This window comes from Typopeltis vanoorti, chromosome 6 (assembly GCF_054136105.1).
Source record: "Typopeltis vanoorti isolate ZY-2024b chromosome 6, IOZ_Tvanoo_1.0, whole genome shotgun sequence".
NCBI classification, from domain to species: Eukaryota; Metazoa; Arthropoda; class Arachnida; order Uropygi; family Thelyphonidae; genus Typopeltis; species Typopeltis vanoorti.
Genome location: NC_143554.1, coordinates 15,225,240 through 15,241,181, shown reverse-complemented (window position 1 = coordinate 15,241,181; position 15,942 = coordinate 15,225,240). Strand labels below are relative to the sequence as shown.

At 34.9% G+C, this 15,942-nt stretch overlaps 1 protein-coding gene across 1 annotated transcript in view; it reads right to left on the bottom strand.

Annotated features, from left to right (window-relative positions):
• Positions 1-15,942, bottom strand: part of Vps13D (vacuolar protein sorting 13D) — a 1,260,195-nt gene that overhangs the window by 790,150 nt on the left and 454,103 nt on the right. The window contains exons 32-33 of the mRNA XM_090393926.1: positions 8,927-9,179; positions 114-307 (exon numbers count right to left, since the gene is read on the bottom strand). Coding sequence (XP_090250052.1) covers positions 114-307; positions 8,927-9,179 — 447 coding nt within the window. The remainder of the gene's footprint in view (positions 1-113; positions 308-8,926; positions 9,180-15,942) is intronic.

The following is a 15,942-nucleotide window of genomic DNA, read 5'->3' as shown; positions in this document are numbered from 1 at the left end:
TAACATATATTATACCCAAGGTAAAAACTCTCTACATACATATATATATATATATAAATTAATTAATTCAACTTTATAATAACAATATATCAGAATTCAAATAATATGCTTACAGAATTATACTTTGAGATGAAATTTGGTGATTGTTTTCCTATCAGCAAAATATTAATATTGACTAACATATCCTCTGTCCCATATGAATAGTTTGAATACGATGCGTGCTGCCCAGAAGGAGATGGCGGTGGAGTACTTGGATAATCATCACTGGATTTAATTTTTGACGGAGTTCTTGAAGTTGAAAGAGGTCCTAAAAGACACCAATAAATGGATTATTATAAACTGTTTTAAGAAGGAAATCAAGAAATACGGCAATATTAGAGTGTCAAATTAAAAGAGCATCACAAGAAATAAATGAAACACTAACTGCTGTATTTATAGTGACAGGATCTTAATACAAATTCAGTTTTCTTCTATTAAAAATCATACTTATTGGCTTGGTCAATTAACTGGATTGTATCCCAGTTCCTTAGTTCACTAGCTGTAGGCCTTGAATCCACAACATCTTGAATGTCTTTGTGAGGTAGATGAGCTTAATTCCCTCCATTTTGGGAACAACTTACAGGAAACTGTAATGGCTTGAAAAAGTCTAATCTTCAGTCTTCGATCCTTATTGTATAATAAGTTCACAACTTCTCAGAGGCCAGTAATGTGGCAATGAACATTTAATACACATAATGTTCTTTTTATATCACTCACACAAGTGAGAGCTAGGACTATATCAATTAAGTGTGGTATACAGGCTGGAGGCTGTTCCACAGACATTAGGAAGATATGAGGAAAGCCAACTAGGAATAGCAGGCCTGGTAAGAGACCAAGTCCAACTGTAAAAGGATGTAAATGGGGAAGCTCTTACTCTTGTTGAGGTAGGTTTGGAAAGAAATGATGGGCATTCTGGAGGCTAGTTCAGCTAATCAGCATCCATGAAAATATCTGACCATCTATGAGACAGTGGTTGAAGAGGGTCAGTCTGTAAAAGATCCGGGTCATCAGTCAACAGAACCACTCTTTTCTGAACAGAACTAAGAATTTTTAGAGAAAGCTTATGGTGCAACCACCCCAAATGCGACAGCAATATTCAAAGACATTAGTTTTTCACTCTGGGGGAGTGAAAACTAATGCCAAGTTCTTAGATGACTCTTACTTCTAGCGCCTTCACTGGATGATATAAAAGTGACATGATTATGCTAGTAAAGGCTGGGGAGGTAAGAAATGGTCTGAGAAGAGAGAGCTAGTCTTGACTGTTAAGTGGAGGATTATCAAAGGTAAATGGAGAAGAAATAAGGTCTTTATTGTATAAAAACAGAAAAAAAAAAAAATGTTTTGGAAGGTGATCAGGTTGTTATTGCTTCACTACATGATGACAAGGAGCCAGTGTTCAGGGCACTTACTGTAGATGATCTTGAAGCTTCAGATGTTTGAACAGTGCAAGGTTTGCTGTATGAGTAAGAGAAATACTCTGGATTAGAGTTAGTTGTTCCAGAGTATTTTAAAAATAAGGTGTGACACCTTTTGACTACTCGTATATGAAAATATGACTTCGGCATTACTTCAACCTTAGTATCACCTCTAGGTTTGGCTCCCACTGATCGCACCTCGATAAAGGTCGGGTAGTAACCCTTCCCATAATGCACAGTATTATACATACCTGTAAGGATATGTGCTTTGCATTATGGGATATTAAGGCAAATAATGTCAAGTCATTAGCTTCTATATACAAGTTACCCCAATCCTAAAAATACTTGAGGCACAAACTTTGCTTACACTTAGATAAAGGATTAAACCAAGTATATAATTTCTTACTGAGCGCTCAGTAAAACTAGGAATGAATGTCAGAACCTTGTATGAAGCAGGTAAGCTAAGAAATGCTATCCAAGAAATGAAAAGACTTGAAATTGGAATTTTAGGAATGAGTGAAGTTAGGTGGCCAGGATCAGGCAAAACTCAAGTCAATGACATGACAATGTATCACTCTGGAAGTTGTGAAAACAACCATCAAAACGGAGTTGGAATAATAATAAACAAAGAGCTCAATAAGTCACTGTTGAGCTTCATCCCTTACTCAGACAGGATGATGTTGTTAAAACTGAAAGGACAACCACTAGATGTTAATCTTAAACAAGTCTATGCCCCTACTGCTGATAAGAGTGATACCGAGATTGAAGAATTTTATGATCAATTAAAAGAACTAATGAAAAATACAAAAAAGCATAATATTAACATAGTCATGGGTGATTTCAATGCTAAAGTTGGGAAAGGTAGAAGTGGAGATGTAGTTGGCAAACATGGACTGGGCACAAGAAATGAGAGAGAGGTGACTGTCTTTTTCAATTCTGCCAGGAAGAGGAGCTAATAATCACATGGTTTAAGCTACCACCTCGAAGATTGTATACTTGGCGATCACCACAGGATAATAATGGGAATATAGTCAGAAACCAAATTGATTACTTACTAATTAATCAATGATTTCAAAGTTCTATAAAGAGTACAAAAACCTATCCTAGTGCAGATATTGCTTCTGATCATAACCTACTGGTGGCAGAGTTACAACTTAGACTGAAAGCTATGCTTAAGAAACATCAACAAAAAAGGTTTGATTTGGGAAAATTAAAAAACACAGAGATAAGAAGCAAATTGAGTCAAGATCTGAATCAAGAGCTAGCACTTATCAAGAATGATGCATCATGAGGGTTGATGAATCGTGGGACAAATTGAAATCTGTCTTCATAGAGAAATGTACCAATACCTTATGTCCTAATAGAGCAGTAAAAAAGAAAGATTGGATGGCTGATGAAATTCTCTCTCCCATGGATCAACGCAGATCATATAAAAATCATAATCCAACAAAATATACAGAGGTTCAGAAAATTATTAAACACAAGATCAAAAAAAGCAAAAGAAATCTGGATGAATGAAAAATGTAAAGAAATAGAAATTCTACAGGAAAAACATGACAATTTTAATCTACACAAAAAGATGAAAGAGACCTCAGGTATATATAAGAAAAAACAATTCTGTATCCTTCGAAACAAAAAGAGAGAAATTATATCCAAAAAGGATGACAAAATACAAGAATGGGATTAAAAATGGGATTAAAAATAAATATCACCAAAACTAAATTCATGGTCATAAGTAAGAAACCAATTCTTAATTTAGCACTTTCTTTAAATAGGAAACAAATAGAAAGAGTGGCAAAGTTTAAATATCTCGGATGCTGGTTAAATGAAGATTGCAATCCAGAAATAGAAACAAAAGTTAGAATTGAAATGGCAAGAAAAAATTTTCTCTTGATGAAATCAACACTGTGTAACCGCAGTTTAAACTTAGAGCTTAGAGTATGCATGGTTAAATACTATGTATGGTCTGTACTGCTGTACGGTGCAGAAACTTGAACCTTGAAGACAACATCAATAAAAAGACTTGAAACCTTTGAGATGTGGTTATACAGACGAATGTTAAAAATCCCATGGACAGCAAAAACGTCCAATCAGGAAGTACTGAAACAAATGGGGAAATCACGTGAACTTTTAGATACCATAAAAAGAAGGAAAACTGCATATCTTGGTCACCTACTTTGTAATGAAAAATAAGATACTTCAATTGATTATAAAAGGGAAGATAAAAGGGAAGAAGAGGACAAGGAAGACAAAGAAAATCTTGGCTGGCAGATATCAGACAGTGGACTGGTATGAACTCTGAGAGACTGCTCAGAATAGCTGAGAATCGCTCGAAATTTGTCAAGGTGGTCGCCGACCTCCGATAGGAGATGGCACTCAAAGAAGAAGATATAATTTTTTGGTATCTTTAACTCACTTGGGGGTCTCAAAATTATGGTCTCCCTTATCTTAAGTCAAGTGAGGCAGTCAAATTTGTTAAGACCTGGTGGATGCTGTGGCAGATTCAAGAAATAACCACTCTAATTTCTATCTGTTCTTGTATAAAAGGGATTCTCCCCCCCCCCCAAATGGATCTGGTGATTCCTATTGATAGCATGGTTTGCTGCCTCCAGAATGTCTGTAGTGAGGATACTGGAATCCTCCAAATGGTGGAGGTACCTTCTGTCTGCTTAAAACAGGAAAGTTTTCAGGAGAAGATGCTGTAGACTCCAGAATGGTCTAGATCAGGGGACAGCAACCTTTTCAGATTTGCAGGCCACATTCAAATTTTATTTTTAATAATCAGGCCACAAGCATTTAATTAAGAGAAAATAGTGAGTAAAAAAAAAAAAACTCACGTTATCAATTTTTCTTATATCAATCTTAAAACAGAAATATTTAAAGTATGAGATATGAAACAAGCATGAAAATGAAACTCAATGAAAAATTATTATCACATAAACACAAAGTAATACAATTTATGCATCACAATATGGGTGTCTCCCTGCTTAATGTGTTTTTGTGGTTGTTTTCACTTAGCCAAATTATCTGTATCCGCTTTCCAGCCAGTTCATTAGTCCAGTTTATTAGTCAGTCGAGAAGAAAATTTATTTTTTTCTAAAACTCATGGCAGAAAATACATGTTCGCAAATGTATGTGCTTTTAAATGCGACTATCATCTTTGCGAAACTGATTATTCCTTCAAATTTTTTTGGTAAGCATCGATAAAATTTTTAAATATTTTCAAACAAAAATGCGTTCTTTAATGTTTCATTGTGTTGTAATTCCAAAACTTTTGTTTATAATCGGTTTGGTACGTCATCAATGTCAACATTAAAAAAGATTCAAAAATAATCGCATTTCAATGCTATTTTTATGAAATCCACAAATTATTTTAAATTTATTATTGATATTATAAAATATATTATTTAAATAATTCAACATACGGGCCTCATGACATGTAAATATGGTCAACCTTTTATGGGCCGCCAAAAATGCACGGTTAGGCCACATGCGGACTGCGGGCCACCAGTTGCTGACCCCTGGTCTAGATGATGAAGAGGATCTATTGGTAGGCAGATAAAATTAGTTAATTTTTGGTATGGCTTAAAGATCATCTTTATGTTATGCCTTTTCAAAACTTGTGAGATTTTTTTTTTTTTCTGAAGTGCCCCACATGGAAGAAATGACAAACTGATTTTTGGTGTACTGGATTTGGAGGGATGGAGATTGTGTATTGATTTTGTGAAGGAGAATGTCATAGGCTAAAAAAGGTGTCACAGATGCGACTTATTTCTGTGGATAGACTAGTGTGATCTGAACAAATGGGTCTAGCTCATTTATCTACGATTCTGATAATTCCATATTGCTGAGAGTGGTGGTGATATCATACGAGATGTACATATCTTCTAGTGCAGGTAGGTTTTCTGTAGACAAAAAAGGATCTTGGACAAATTGGGTGACAAGAATGTTAAGGTAGACAACAATTTCACTTTTCAGTGGCGAGGTGGCATCTTGGGTGTAGGTTATTGGGATGTACTAAAAACATTTCAAAGATATCTCCACCACATGGCCAAATGAATAACACATCATCAACATAGTATAGCTATATTGTGGGCTTGAGAGGGGGACAAGATTAAGGCTGTGTTTTCCCAGTGCACCTCTACTTTACATTGTATGCGTTTAATACTATACTCGTCATGTGTCATTAACGCATGCATCATATAGCATGCCATGAATTGTTGCGTAATTATTTCAAACTATACAACACGGTGAAACAGCGGCAGGCACACACAAATTGGTCGATGGGCGCCATGGTGCCAGCGGGCATAGGGTTGGGAACCCCTGAGAAGGAGTATTCATGTAGAACTGAAAAATATTGGCTACCAAAGGAGTGAATAAATATACACTAAAAGGAGAATGAGAGAAAAGACCAATTGCAGGATTGTAAGATCACTGAAGCCAGGACAGGAATATGCCTAACCCTTGATGAGAAGAAGATAAAAATATGGTATATATATTCAATGGCTCAAGTCAAAAATTCTGACTTTTTACTCATCCCACACTACAGCCTAAAACAACTATAAAAATCATCAATGACTAAAAATCACACCACATAAAAACCAAATGCAAGAGGCATACCTCCTGCTTAAATGGTAGTTGAGCCTTCTGGTTTCCTCACAAAGGCTCTTAGGCATAACTTCTGCCATTCATTGTTTCCACCTTTTACATCCTGAGGGTATCATGGTAACACTGCTTAATGATAAGGCATACCTCTTAACATCGTCTTTTCTTCCAATCCTTGCACACATGACCATGACAAATCTCCTTTTAGAATACTTACAACATAAATCTGCTGATAACATAAATTTTTTAATCTTCCACCAGAAGAATATCAAAAAAATCTACATTAGTTTTGAAACTAATAAGGTTTGTGATGCAGATGGTATTCTGCCAGTTGAGCTCAAAATTAACAGCCATCCTATATTGTCTACATAAGCAGTAATGCTTCTCTGGAATCTACCCAACAGCACAGAACCAAACTTTTATATAGCTGCTTCCCAAAATTGGAGATAAAAGTCAGCCATCAAACAATTGTTCTATAGCCTTCAAAACTCGGTTCTCTCAAAAGTGACAGAGAGTTCATTAACAACTGGCTCCTTCACTACCTAGAGACAAATCAGTTTAGTTCTAATCACAAATATGGGCTGTCATTCTTGCCTTGAAATAAACAGACCTCTTTGCTAATTATCTTAACCATCTTAGGATGAAGGGGCCAGTTAGAAGTCAAAGAGCCAATTAGAAGATCATCTCACGAATGATCTCCTTCCAGTCTTTGTGATTTGAATACCAACTTCCTCTTTGGTCATTACCATCAACTTCTTCCTCCTATCAATCCTGTATTCTATTCCTAACAAACCTCTCCAATAATGTCATTACAAGTACATACACAGTGTGTCCATTAAGTAACGAGACAATTATTATATCAAAACAAAGAACTATATTTGAAATTGTCAATTAGACATATTCAGAATAATCTCCCTTCAACTCCACACAATGTTTACATCATCGTACAGGTGTTTGAATGCGCAGTGGAAGTCCTGAAAGAGAACCTCGTTCAGTCTCTGGTTCACAGTGAATTGGATGTCCTCAATGTTGCTGAAGTGCTGCCCTTTCAAGGTACACTTCATCTTTGGGAAGAGAAAAACACTGTGGAAGCTAAATCTGGCAAATATGGAGGACGGTTTCTGGCTTTGATCAAATTCAAAGCCAGAAACTGCTTCACAGGCAGAGCACAGTGTGTGAGCATGTTGTCGTGTAACAGAAACCAATCGTTGTTTTGGAACAGTTCTTTCCTGATATGTTGCATGCAAGTGTACAGATGTTGCATTACTTACACCTAAGTAATACTGCACGCTCACTGTGGTGCACTCGGGAACAAATTCACAGTGGATAATTCTAATAGCATCAAAAAAAAAAAAAAAAAAAATTGACCATTGTCTTGATATTTTTTTTTGCAAACTTTGATATGATTTTTGCAAACTAATTTTCTTCTGCTGGGGAGAAGACATTCTACATCATTCCATGCTCCAGCGTTTTCTTTTTGGATCAAACTGAAAACACCAACTTTCATCACTAGTGACAATTCTTTGTAGCACATCACGATCTTGATCAACTGCATGGATGAAAGTTGACAACATGCAACCCAGTGCTCTCTCTGTTCCTGTGTCAATGTGTGCAGCACAAACCTCAAACAAATTATCCTCTTTTGCAAATCTCTTTCTAAGCTTAATCTGACCATTTCCTTACTGACACCAAGTTGTACACAGTGGGTAGACTAGTGGTTATTCGACTGTCATGGGCAACAATTTCCCTAGCTTCAACCACATTTCCATTTGTCCATGCAGAAACTGGCCATCTGCAGCATGGTTCACCCTCCAGGGACTCCCTTCCCTATTTTAACGCTGAAAACCAGCAGAACACTTGCGCACAGCTCAACGAGTCATTGCTGCAAACTTTTTTTTTAGGTTTTGGTACACTTCTGTAGCAGTTTTTCCTAATTTACAGTAAAATTTTATCACCACTCTTTGCTCCATTATGCAACTTGACACACTCCACTCACACACTCTTACTTCAATGACTGCCACATCACCTGACTCGTAAGTTGCACCTGCGATTACAACACACTCTAGTGATCAAAACTATAAACACATTTGTTACTTATATTCAAAGGGTTGTCCTGTAAAATTCAATCTCATTACTTAATAAACACACTATGTAGTTTCAGATTGGTCTTTAACAAGAAACATTTTGTCCTAGAATCATGCTTGTTCAATGTGGTACTATTTTGCATTCTTTTCACAGATATCCTTTCCACTACAGGCATATTATGCACACTGTATTAGAAGTACAAAAATCAGTTAGAAAAAATTATTTCATTGGCTTAGTTGACTAAATTATTAATGCAACTGTACTAACAAATCAGTAGACTGAAAGGTCAAATCCCATTGCGGGTATGAATGTTTGTGTTAGGAAGTGAATTTCATTACAGTTTGAGATCACTAACCCCAATTAATGGATGCCTAAAGCACCTTTAAATTTAAACCACTTTGATCTCCAGAGCAGGTTTCTCTAGAGTATGTAAAAATAAATGAAATTAATAAAAAAAATTATAAAAATCACTAAACCCACTCAAAGAACTGTATGCACATAGATTAATAACCTTTTGTGGGTAGGTGTCACATAATAAAAATGAAAAAAAAAAAAAATAAATAAATAAAATAAACGATTATCACATGTATTAAAACATAACTCCACAAAATAAAATAAGTAGCACCACACAATTCAAAAGATAAAATAAGTAATTTTTTTATAGTGATAGGTTTTAATACATATACAGCTAACAATACAAATATTCAAATTCTTATTTTGGGTTGAATAAAATAATTTTTTGAATATAGGCTATAATAGGAATAGGATAGAACTATACGTACCTGTTGGTAATTTACTCTTAGTTTGATGAAGACTAAATAAATTTTCAGTGTGTAAATAATTTGGTAAAGATGTCGACGTGATAATAGAATGAGGCAGACAGCCAGTCATATCAGGACATGAGGTGGAAAGAAATTGAGACTTAATTATAGATCCAGCAGAATTTTTCTCATAACCAGATGATACCATAAGATAACGATGTTTAGAATTAGCAGGCTGCTGAAGATCTTCCATCACTAATGCATTTAAAGTAATCTAATAACAAACAAGTAAAAAGAGTTCTCATGAATGAATTAATACAAATTTTAAAATTTCTCAGGTACAACATATCTTCAAAATTAGCATATAATGAGAATCCTAATTAACAGATATGCATTATAATCAATACAGATAATGATATTATTCACTTTATCAAACCAACTATTTTTGAACTTTTTTTGTTCAAACTATTTTTTTGTTAATAAAGATGAGCTTAATATGGCACATCAATTGTAAACAAAAAAAGTTTAAAAAAATTATTACAGTTACTTGAATCTGCTAGCAAACTAAGAGAGTTTCTTAATCAAGACATTGAAATTATTTATTCATTCATTTAATACAACTTAGGTACAATACATAAATGGCCCAATTGCCATTTTGAAGAATAGCCTTACTGTGGCAATCAATGGAAGTGGCCTAATATTTACATCATTACTAAGTTCTTATGAAATGTTTTCCTCCAAATTGGCATGCTATCTTTCAGGAGTTCATATTGTCAGATTTCAGACTTGGGTTTTCTAAGGAATTAATCCATCTAGATCTTGGTCTTGCTCTGGGTCTTTTTACTGCCATCAGACACCTCCACTGCTAATATTTCCTTCCCCATTCTATTTAAATGACCAAAATATTTCTGAGTGTTAACAAATCAGACTGCACCCTTATATCTTCATTTTTAATATGATTATGCTGTCGATGCTCCCCAAATCTCAGAAATCTAATATTGCTCGTGTCCACCAGTCTTTCATGAATCATTTTATTTCTATCCGAGCTCTCAGAGCCTGGGTCTAAGTTAAAACTGGGTTTAAACACTCCTCAGTGTAAAATTAAAGAATTTCATAAATTTCTCTCTCATTCCATATGAATGCTAACTTTGATTCTTCCTTCCATTTTTGATAACTCTTTTTATTATCCCGACGTTTCGATCTTCATATCAAGATCATCATCTGGAGCATACATAGATATACAAAACAAGCTGCATTACATTTCAAACTGTAAGCTAGAGAAACAATGATTTGATCATATATGACTCACTGGCATGACCTCTAATAAAAAAAAAATTACATCAAGCTAGATTTAATTTATGATTACTTGAATAAACATTCTTGCTTACAGATGGTTTTCCTTCCAGTAACAGTGATCTCCTATTTCTATTATTACAATTGTTATTTTTGATTTAAAAAAAAAAAAAATTTCCAAATTCCAAAGACTAAAAAAGCGAAAGAACTAGCAGCAATATTCAAATTTCTCCACAATGAACAATAACAACCAACCAGAAGCAAAAAACAACAGGAGCCACCAATCACCTACAGGTAACAGTAATATAGTTATTAACCTATCCAACCACGCTTTAAACAAAGACAAAATCTCGATACTTAACAAAGGTTTAAATTATGCCATAGCACCCAAATCAATAAACAAACTTGAATTTATTTGTAATATTGAAAGAGGCCTAAGATTCATCCCACATAACATAGCAGAAAAATACGTTTAGAAACCGACAACATTTTAAATCATAACAAAACAATAACAAGCAACTTAACTCAACACGAATTAACAGCGATAAAATCACTAAAGTCAAATCCGAACATCTTAATAACTAGAGCAGATAAAGGAAGCCACCGTAATCTTAAACCAAACCACTTATGTGAAAAAAAAAAAGAATCTGCTGGTCTCTGACAATAACACATACCAATTAGTTAACTATAACCCAACTAACAGAATAAAAAAGAAAACAGAGAATCTACTTAAGTCAATTACCACATGGTCCGAAGATACAGTAAAAAAACTATTTCCACATTATGCTCATCCCCTGAGAATTTACAGGCTACCAAAAATTCACAAAGGAAACACACCGCTAAGGCCTATTGTTGAAGGGATTGATAGCCCAATTTATCACTTAGCCAAAAAATTAGCGGCAACATTCAAGGAGCTGGTAGGTCATTCCCCCTCCTATATCAAAAACACACAACACTTCATAAACATCATCAAAGACATTACATTAGAAAAAGATGATCTATTAGTCAGTTTTGACTTCTCTGCCCTCTTTACGAATGTCCCAATCAATGACACAATTTTTCTTTTACAGAATAAATATCCTTCAGATATCACGGTGCTCTTTGCGCATGTATTATGTTCTGGTTATTTTGTATGGCAAAATGCTTCCTACCAACATAAAGAAGGCACAGCCATGGGCTCGCCATTATCCCCCCTCCCCCGATTGCTGCTTTTATATGGAACATTTTGAACAACTTGATTTAGGTTCCTCCCCTTTAAAACCCAAAGTCTGGCTTAGATACATTGACGATGTTCATACGATCTGGTCTCATGACCGCCAGACACTAGACACATTCCTTAGCCACCTAAACAAGCAACACAAATGTATACAGTTCACAACTGAGATTGAAAAACATAACACACTGCCGTTTCTAGATACACTTGTCACACATCTTCCCTCGGGTAATCTTTCCTTCACTGTTTACCGGAAACCGACACACACACACACTGGCCAATATATACACATAAACTCCTACTACCACCCAACACACACCCTAAAAAACAGGGGCTCTGAAGATCTGATCCAGTGAACAGGTATTGAAAAACGAATTTAAAGTGATCAGCAATACATATCATATGGGGATGGATATAGAGTTGGTGAGATTGATAGGAGGGTGGTTGATGGAGAGATATCAGAGAGTGGTTTATTCAGGAGTAGAGTCCAAAAGACGGCCTTCAAAGTTGGGTAGAGCAATAGTGGGTGCACCGAATGTCAAAATTTCGCAAGATGATTTGGATAGTTTGGAGGATTGGGCTAAGGAAAATGGATGTCAATTTAATGTGGCAAAGTGTAAGGTTATGCATTTTGGGGTGAAAAGATTAGCAGCAGTATATCACACTGGTGGAACCATACTCCAGGAGATTGATGGGGCTAGGGATTTGGGAGTGTCGGTGGATAGGGAGCTGAAGTTTAGGGGGCACATTGCAAAAGTGGCTAAATCAGCTCATCAAATCAGTCGGTTGCTGAAAAATACTTTAACAAGCGGAGACAAACAGGTTATTGTTCCTCTGTATGAGCCTTGATAAGACCCCCATCTAGACTACTGTGCCCAGATATGGGCGCAAGGGTTTCTTCTTGATGAGGAGGAGGTGGAGAGGATCCAGAGACTAGTTTAGTGTTGTATGAGCCTTGATAAGACCCCCATCTAGACTACTGTGCCCAGTTATGGGCACCAGGATTTCTTCTTGATGGGGAGAAGGTGGAGAGGATCCAGAGACGAGTGACCAAGATGATAGCAGGTCTGTGGAATGAACCTTATGAGAACAGGTTGAAGATTTGTGGGTTGCAAAAATTGGTTGATAGGCAGAAAAGGAGTGATATGATTGAGACATTCAAATTACTGAAAGGTTTCTATAAGATTAATTCAGAAGATATTTTTGAGAATAGGACTGGTAGTGGGAGGACTAGGGGCCATCCATGGAAGCTTGGTAAGAGTGTGATTAGCAAGGGTATTAGAGCTAGGTTTTTTACTTGGAGAGTGGTAAATGAGTGGAATAAGCCGCCAGAGTCTGTTGTGGATGCCATGACTGTAAATGAGTTCAAGGCGAAGTATGATAGATACTGTGTGAATGTTGAATAGTTGTTCTTGACATAATGTTGGGCCTCTCTTGATAAGTCTAAGGACTCCTTGGAGCTGCCCGTAATAATAATAATTTCAAAAAAAATGGATACAGCCAAAACACTATTAACAAAATTCTCTAGAAGACCTCAATAAAAACAAAGACAAACCATACTACAGTAAAATTATAACCATTCCCTACATTAAAGGGACATCAGACAAAATAAACAGAGTACTTCAAAAATACAACCTCAAAGCCACCTTTAAACCTACTGCAAAATTAAAAAGCTTACTCAACTCATCCAAAGATCCACTTCCTGGCCCACCCTGGAGTATACCATATATACTGTACCTGCAACATACCATACATAAGAGAAACAGGACACACAAATCCGATCAGACAAAAAGAACATAAACAACACATCAAATATAATAATTATGGTGAGCTGGCCTTTCTGATCATGCCCTGAACACCTTACACAGAATTGACTGGAAAAGCACTAGTTGTCTACATCACACCAAAACATGGTAAACGCAAATTTAAGGAAGCTTGTGAGATCATTATCAACCACCCCAATCTAAATAATAATGATGGTCTAAAAATCCCATACATATGGAAGGCATATATTCGTCCCACAAATCCTTCCTCTCTAAGAACTATAAACAGGACTGTATAAAATCCAGGATCCGAAATCTAAAATAACTTTAATACTAAAAAATAGGACATCACTGTTAAAAAAAAAATCTATAGGAAAGAATGTTTATTCATGTAATCATAAATTAAATCTAGCTTGATGTCATTATTTTTTTTTTTTTTTACTAGAGGTCATGCCAGTGAGTCACGTGATCAAATCATTGTTTCTCTAGCTTAGTTTGAAATGTAATGCAGCTTGTCTTGTATATCTATGCATGTGCCAGATGATGATCTTGATGTGAAGATCGAAACGTCGGGATAATAAAAAGAGTTATTTTAACACTGTTGTAGAGACCATAATTTCAAAAATGAATGCTGATCATCGAGTAACACTAAAAGAAAGGATTTTGATTCTTCCTCTTTCTTTACATATTTAATTTGCTATCTTCACTAAAAATTGTAGCTAAAATATTATTTTACTTGCTCTATAAGTTCAACAAAACAAGTAAAATAACATTTTAGCCTATTTTCTGTGCTATTTTCATGTCTATTTTTCTAGTAATTTCATTTATAAAATTAGTATGGTTTGTATCATGAATACATATCAGAAATATGATGCTACTGTATCATATTCCTGATATGTATAACTGACCATGGCATCTAAGGTTAGCTCTGCTCAAACAATCCTGAATGCCAACTATATCAAGTTCCTTCCTTATATCCTCATTTTGAATATGATTATGCCATTGTTTCTTAGAACTCTCATACTGCTCGTCTCTAGTATTTGATCTGTTTTATTTTTAACCCAGCTGTCAGATAAGTTAAAATTGGTTTGAGCACGATTTCGCATAATACTAGTTTAGTGTTTTTGACTAATTTCTTTCCAACTTCATATTAATTCAGTTGACTCGCCATGATACCATCTTTGTTTAATCTATTATCTATTTCAATATTTGATTTGCCAACTTCCTCAAAAAAAAACTTTATTTAGTTGCAAACTGGTAGTGGATTTACTTATATAACATCAGTGCATGAATTAAATAACTGAGATTAACATCTCCAATTTTGATAACAAGTTTTCTGCCACTTTACCTCATAATATGATCCACAGTATAATGTTTTAAATAATAGCTTCACACATGTAAGAATAAAACTAAATAGAATTTATTACTCCTATATATATATTTTGCTCAGTATGTCATGAGCTTAATTCAGAAAGAAGACAGAAGAACTGGCTATAACATTTAAATTATGAACACAAGAATGAGTCATATAGTGTGCGCATAATATCACGTCTCAGTCACAGCTGGACAAGAAAGCAGAAACACTATTCAGAGTTCAGAGAAGTAAGCATAAATGTATAATTAATTTTTTAAAAAATATTATAAACATTTAATAGTAATCACTTGCCAAAACTTAGAGATATGCATACAGTTGATCTGATTAAGATGAGGACAAGGTGTAGGGATACACTACAGCTATACTTAGTGTAGCATCTCTTTGTTGATGGCATGATAAAAAAGGCCTGAACCTCACTCTATGGCTATGACTGCACATTGGGCCAATCCAGATTTATGGCATTTAAACATATGAAGTTCATATGTTTAATCTTCTGAATTCACTGAAGTTCAACTGCAGTGACCAAACGTTATGAACCTGGCTTCAAACCGTTGATGCATCATATTATTCATATTTGAAGTCATCCTCAGCTGAAAAGCATTTATAAAAGCTGCTCATGTCTAAATAGGATTCAAAGTTAAATCTTTTCAACAAAAATACTTTGTCAATAAAGAGTTATTTCATATATTACAAAATATTACTAATGTTATAATATTATTATAAAGGTTTTGAAAATGTTATTTTTCATCAAATTAAAAATATAATAGAATTTCCATAATCATTAGGTTTTTAAGTTCATAAACCTTTGTGATATGAATGTATATCACAAAGGTTTAGTTTATGTACTTAATAACTTGATATAATGTATTATAAGTTTTTGGGGAGACAGTCAGCATTGCTGATATATCACCTCTTAATTCTAACAATATTGATGCTCATTTCAGCATAATTTTCTCAATGACTTACAAGTGGATGCCATCTTACAATTAACACCTCCCAAGGGTTCTCTATCTTCTGTCTTCCATTTTGAATTATATTCTTTCCTTAACTGGTGTCTGATGATTTAAGTAACCCAAATGATGATATGCAAACAAACATCAAAATGTTGTTATAAAACTGTAAGTTATTATCAGCTATCCTAAAATCAAACTTCTACATCAGGAATATTTCTTATAATCGACAGTTGTGTGTTGTGAGTATCCTCCCTCGATGAATTCAACTCTGGAGGTGTCATGTCATGCTAGTTAGCAATGATAAATTTCTTTTAGTGCAGCACTGTACCTACTTAACCGATTTCTTATAACTTTGTTGTAGTAAGAGTAACTGTTATTAAGTGTGCTTAGCATGTTTGTTGGCATTATAAATTTAGTGAACTAGTGAAATAAAACCATTT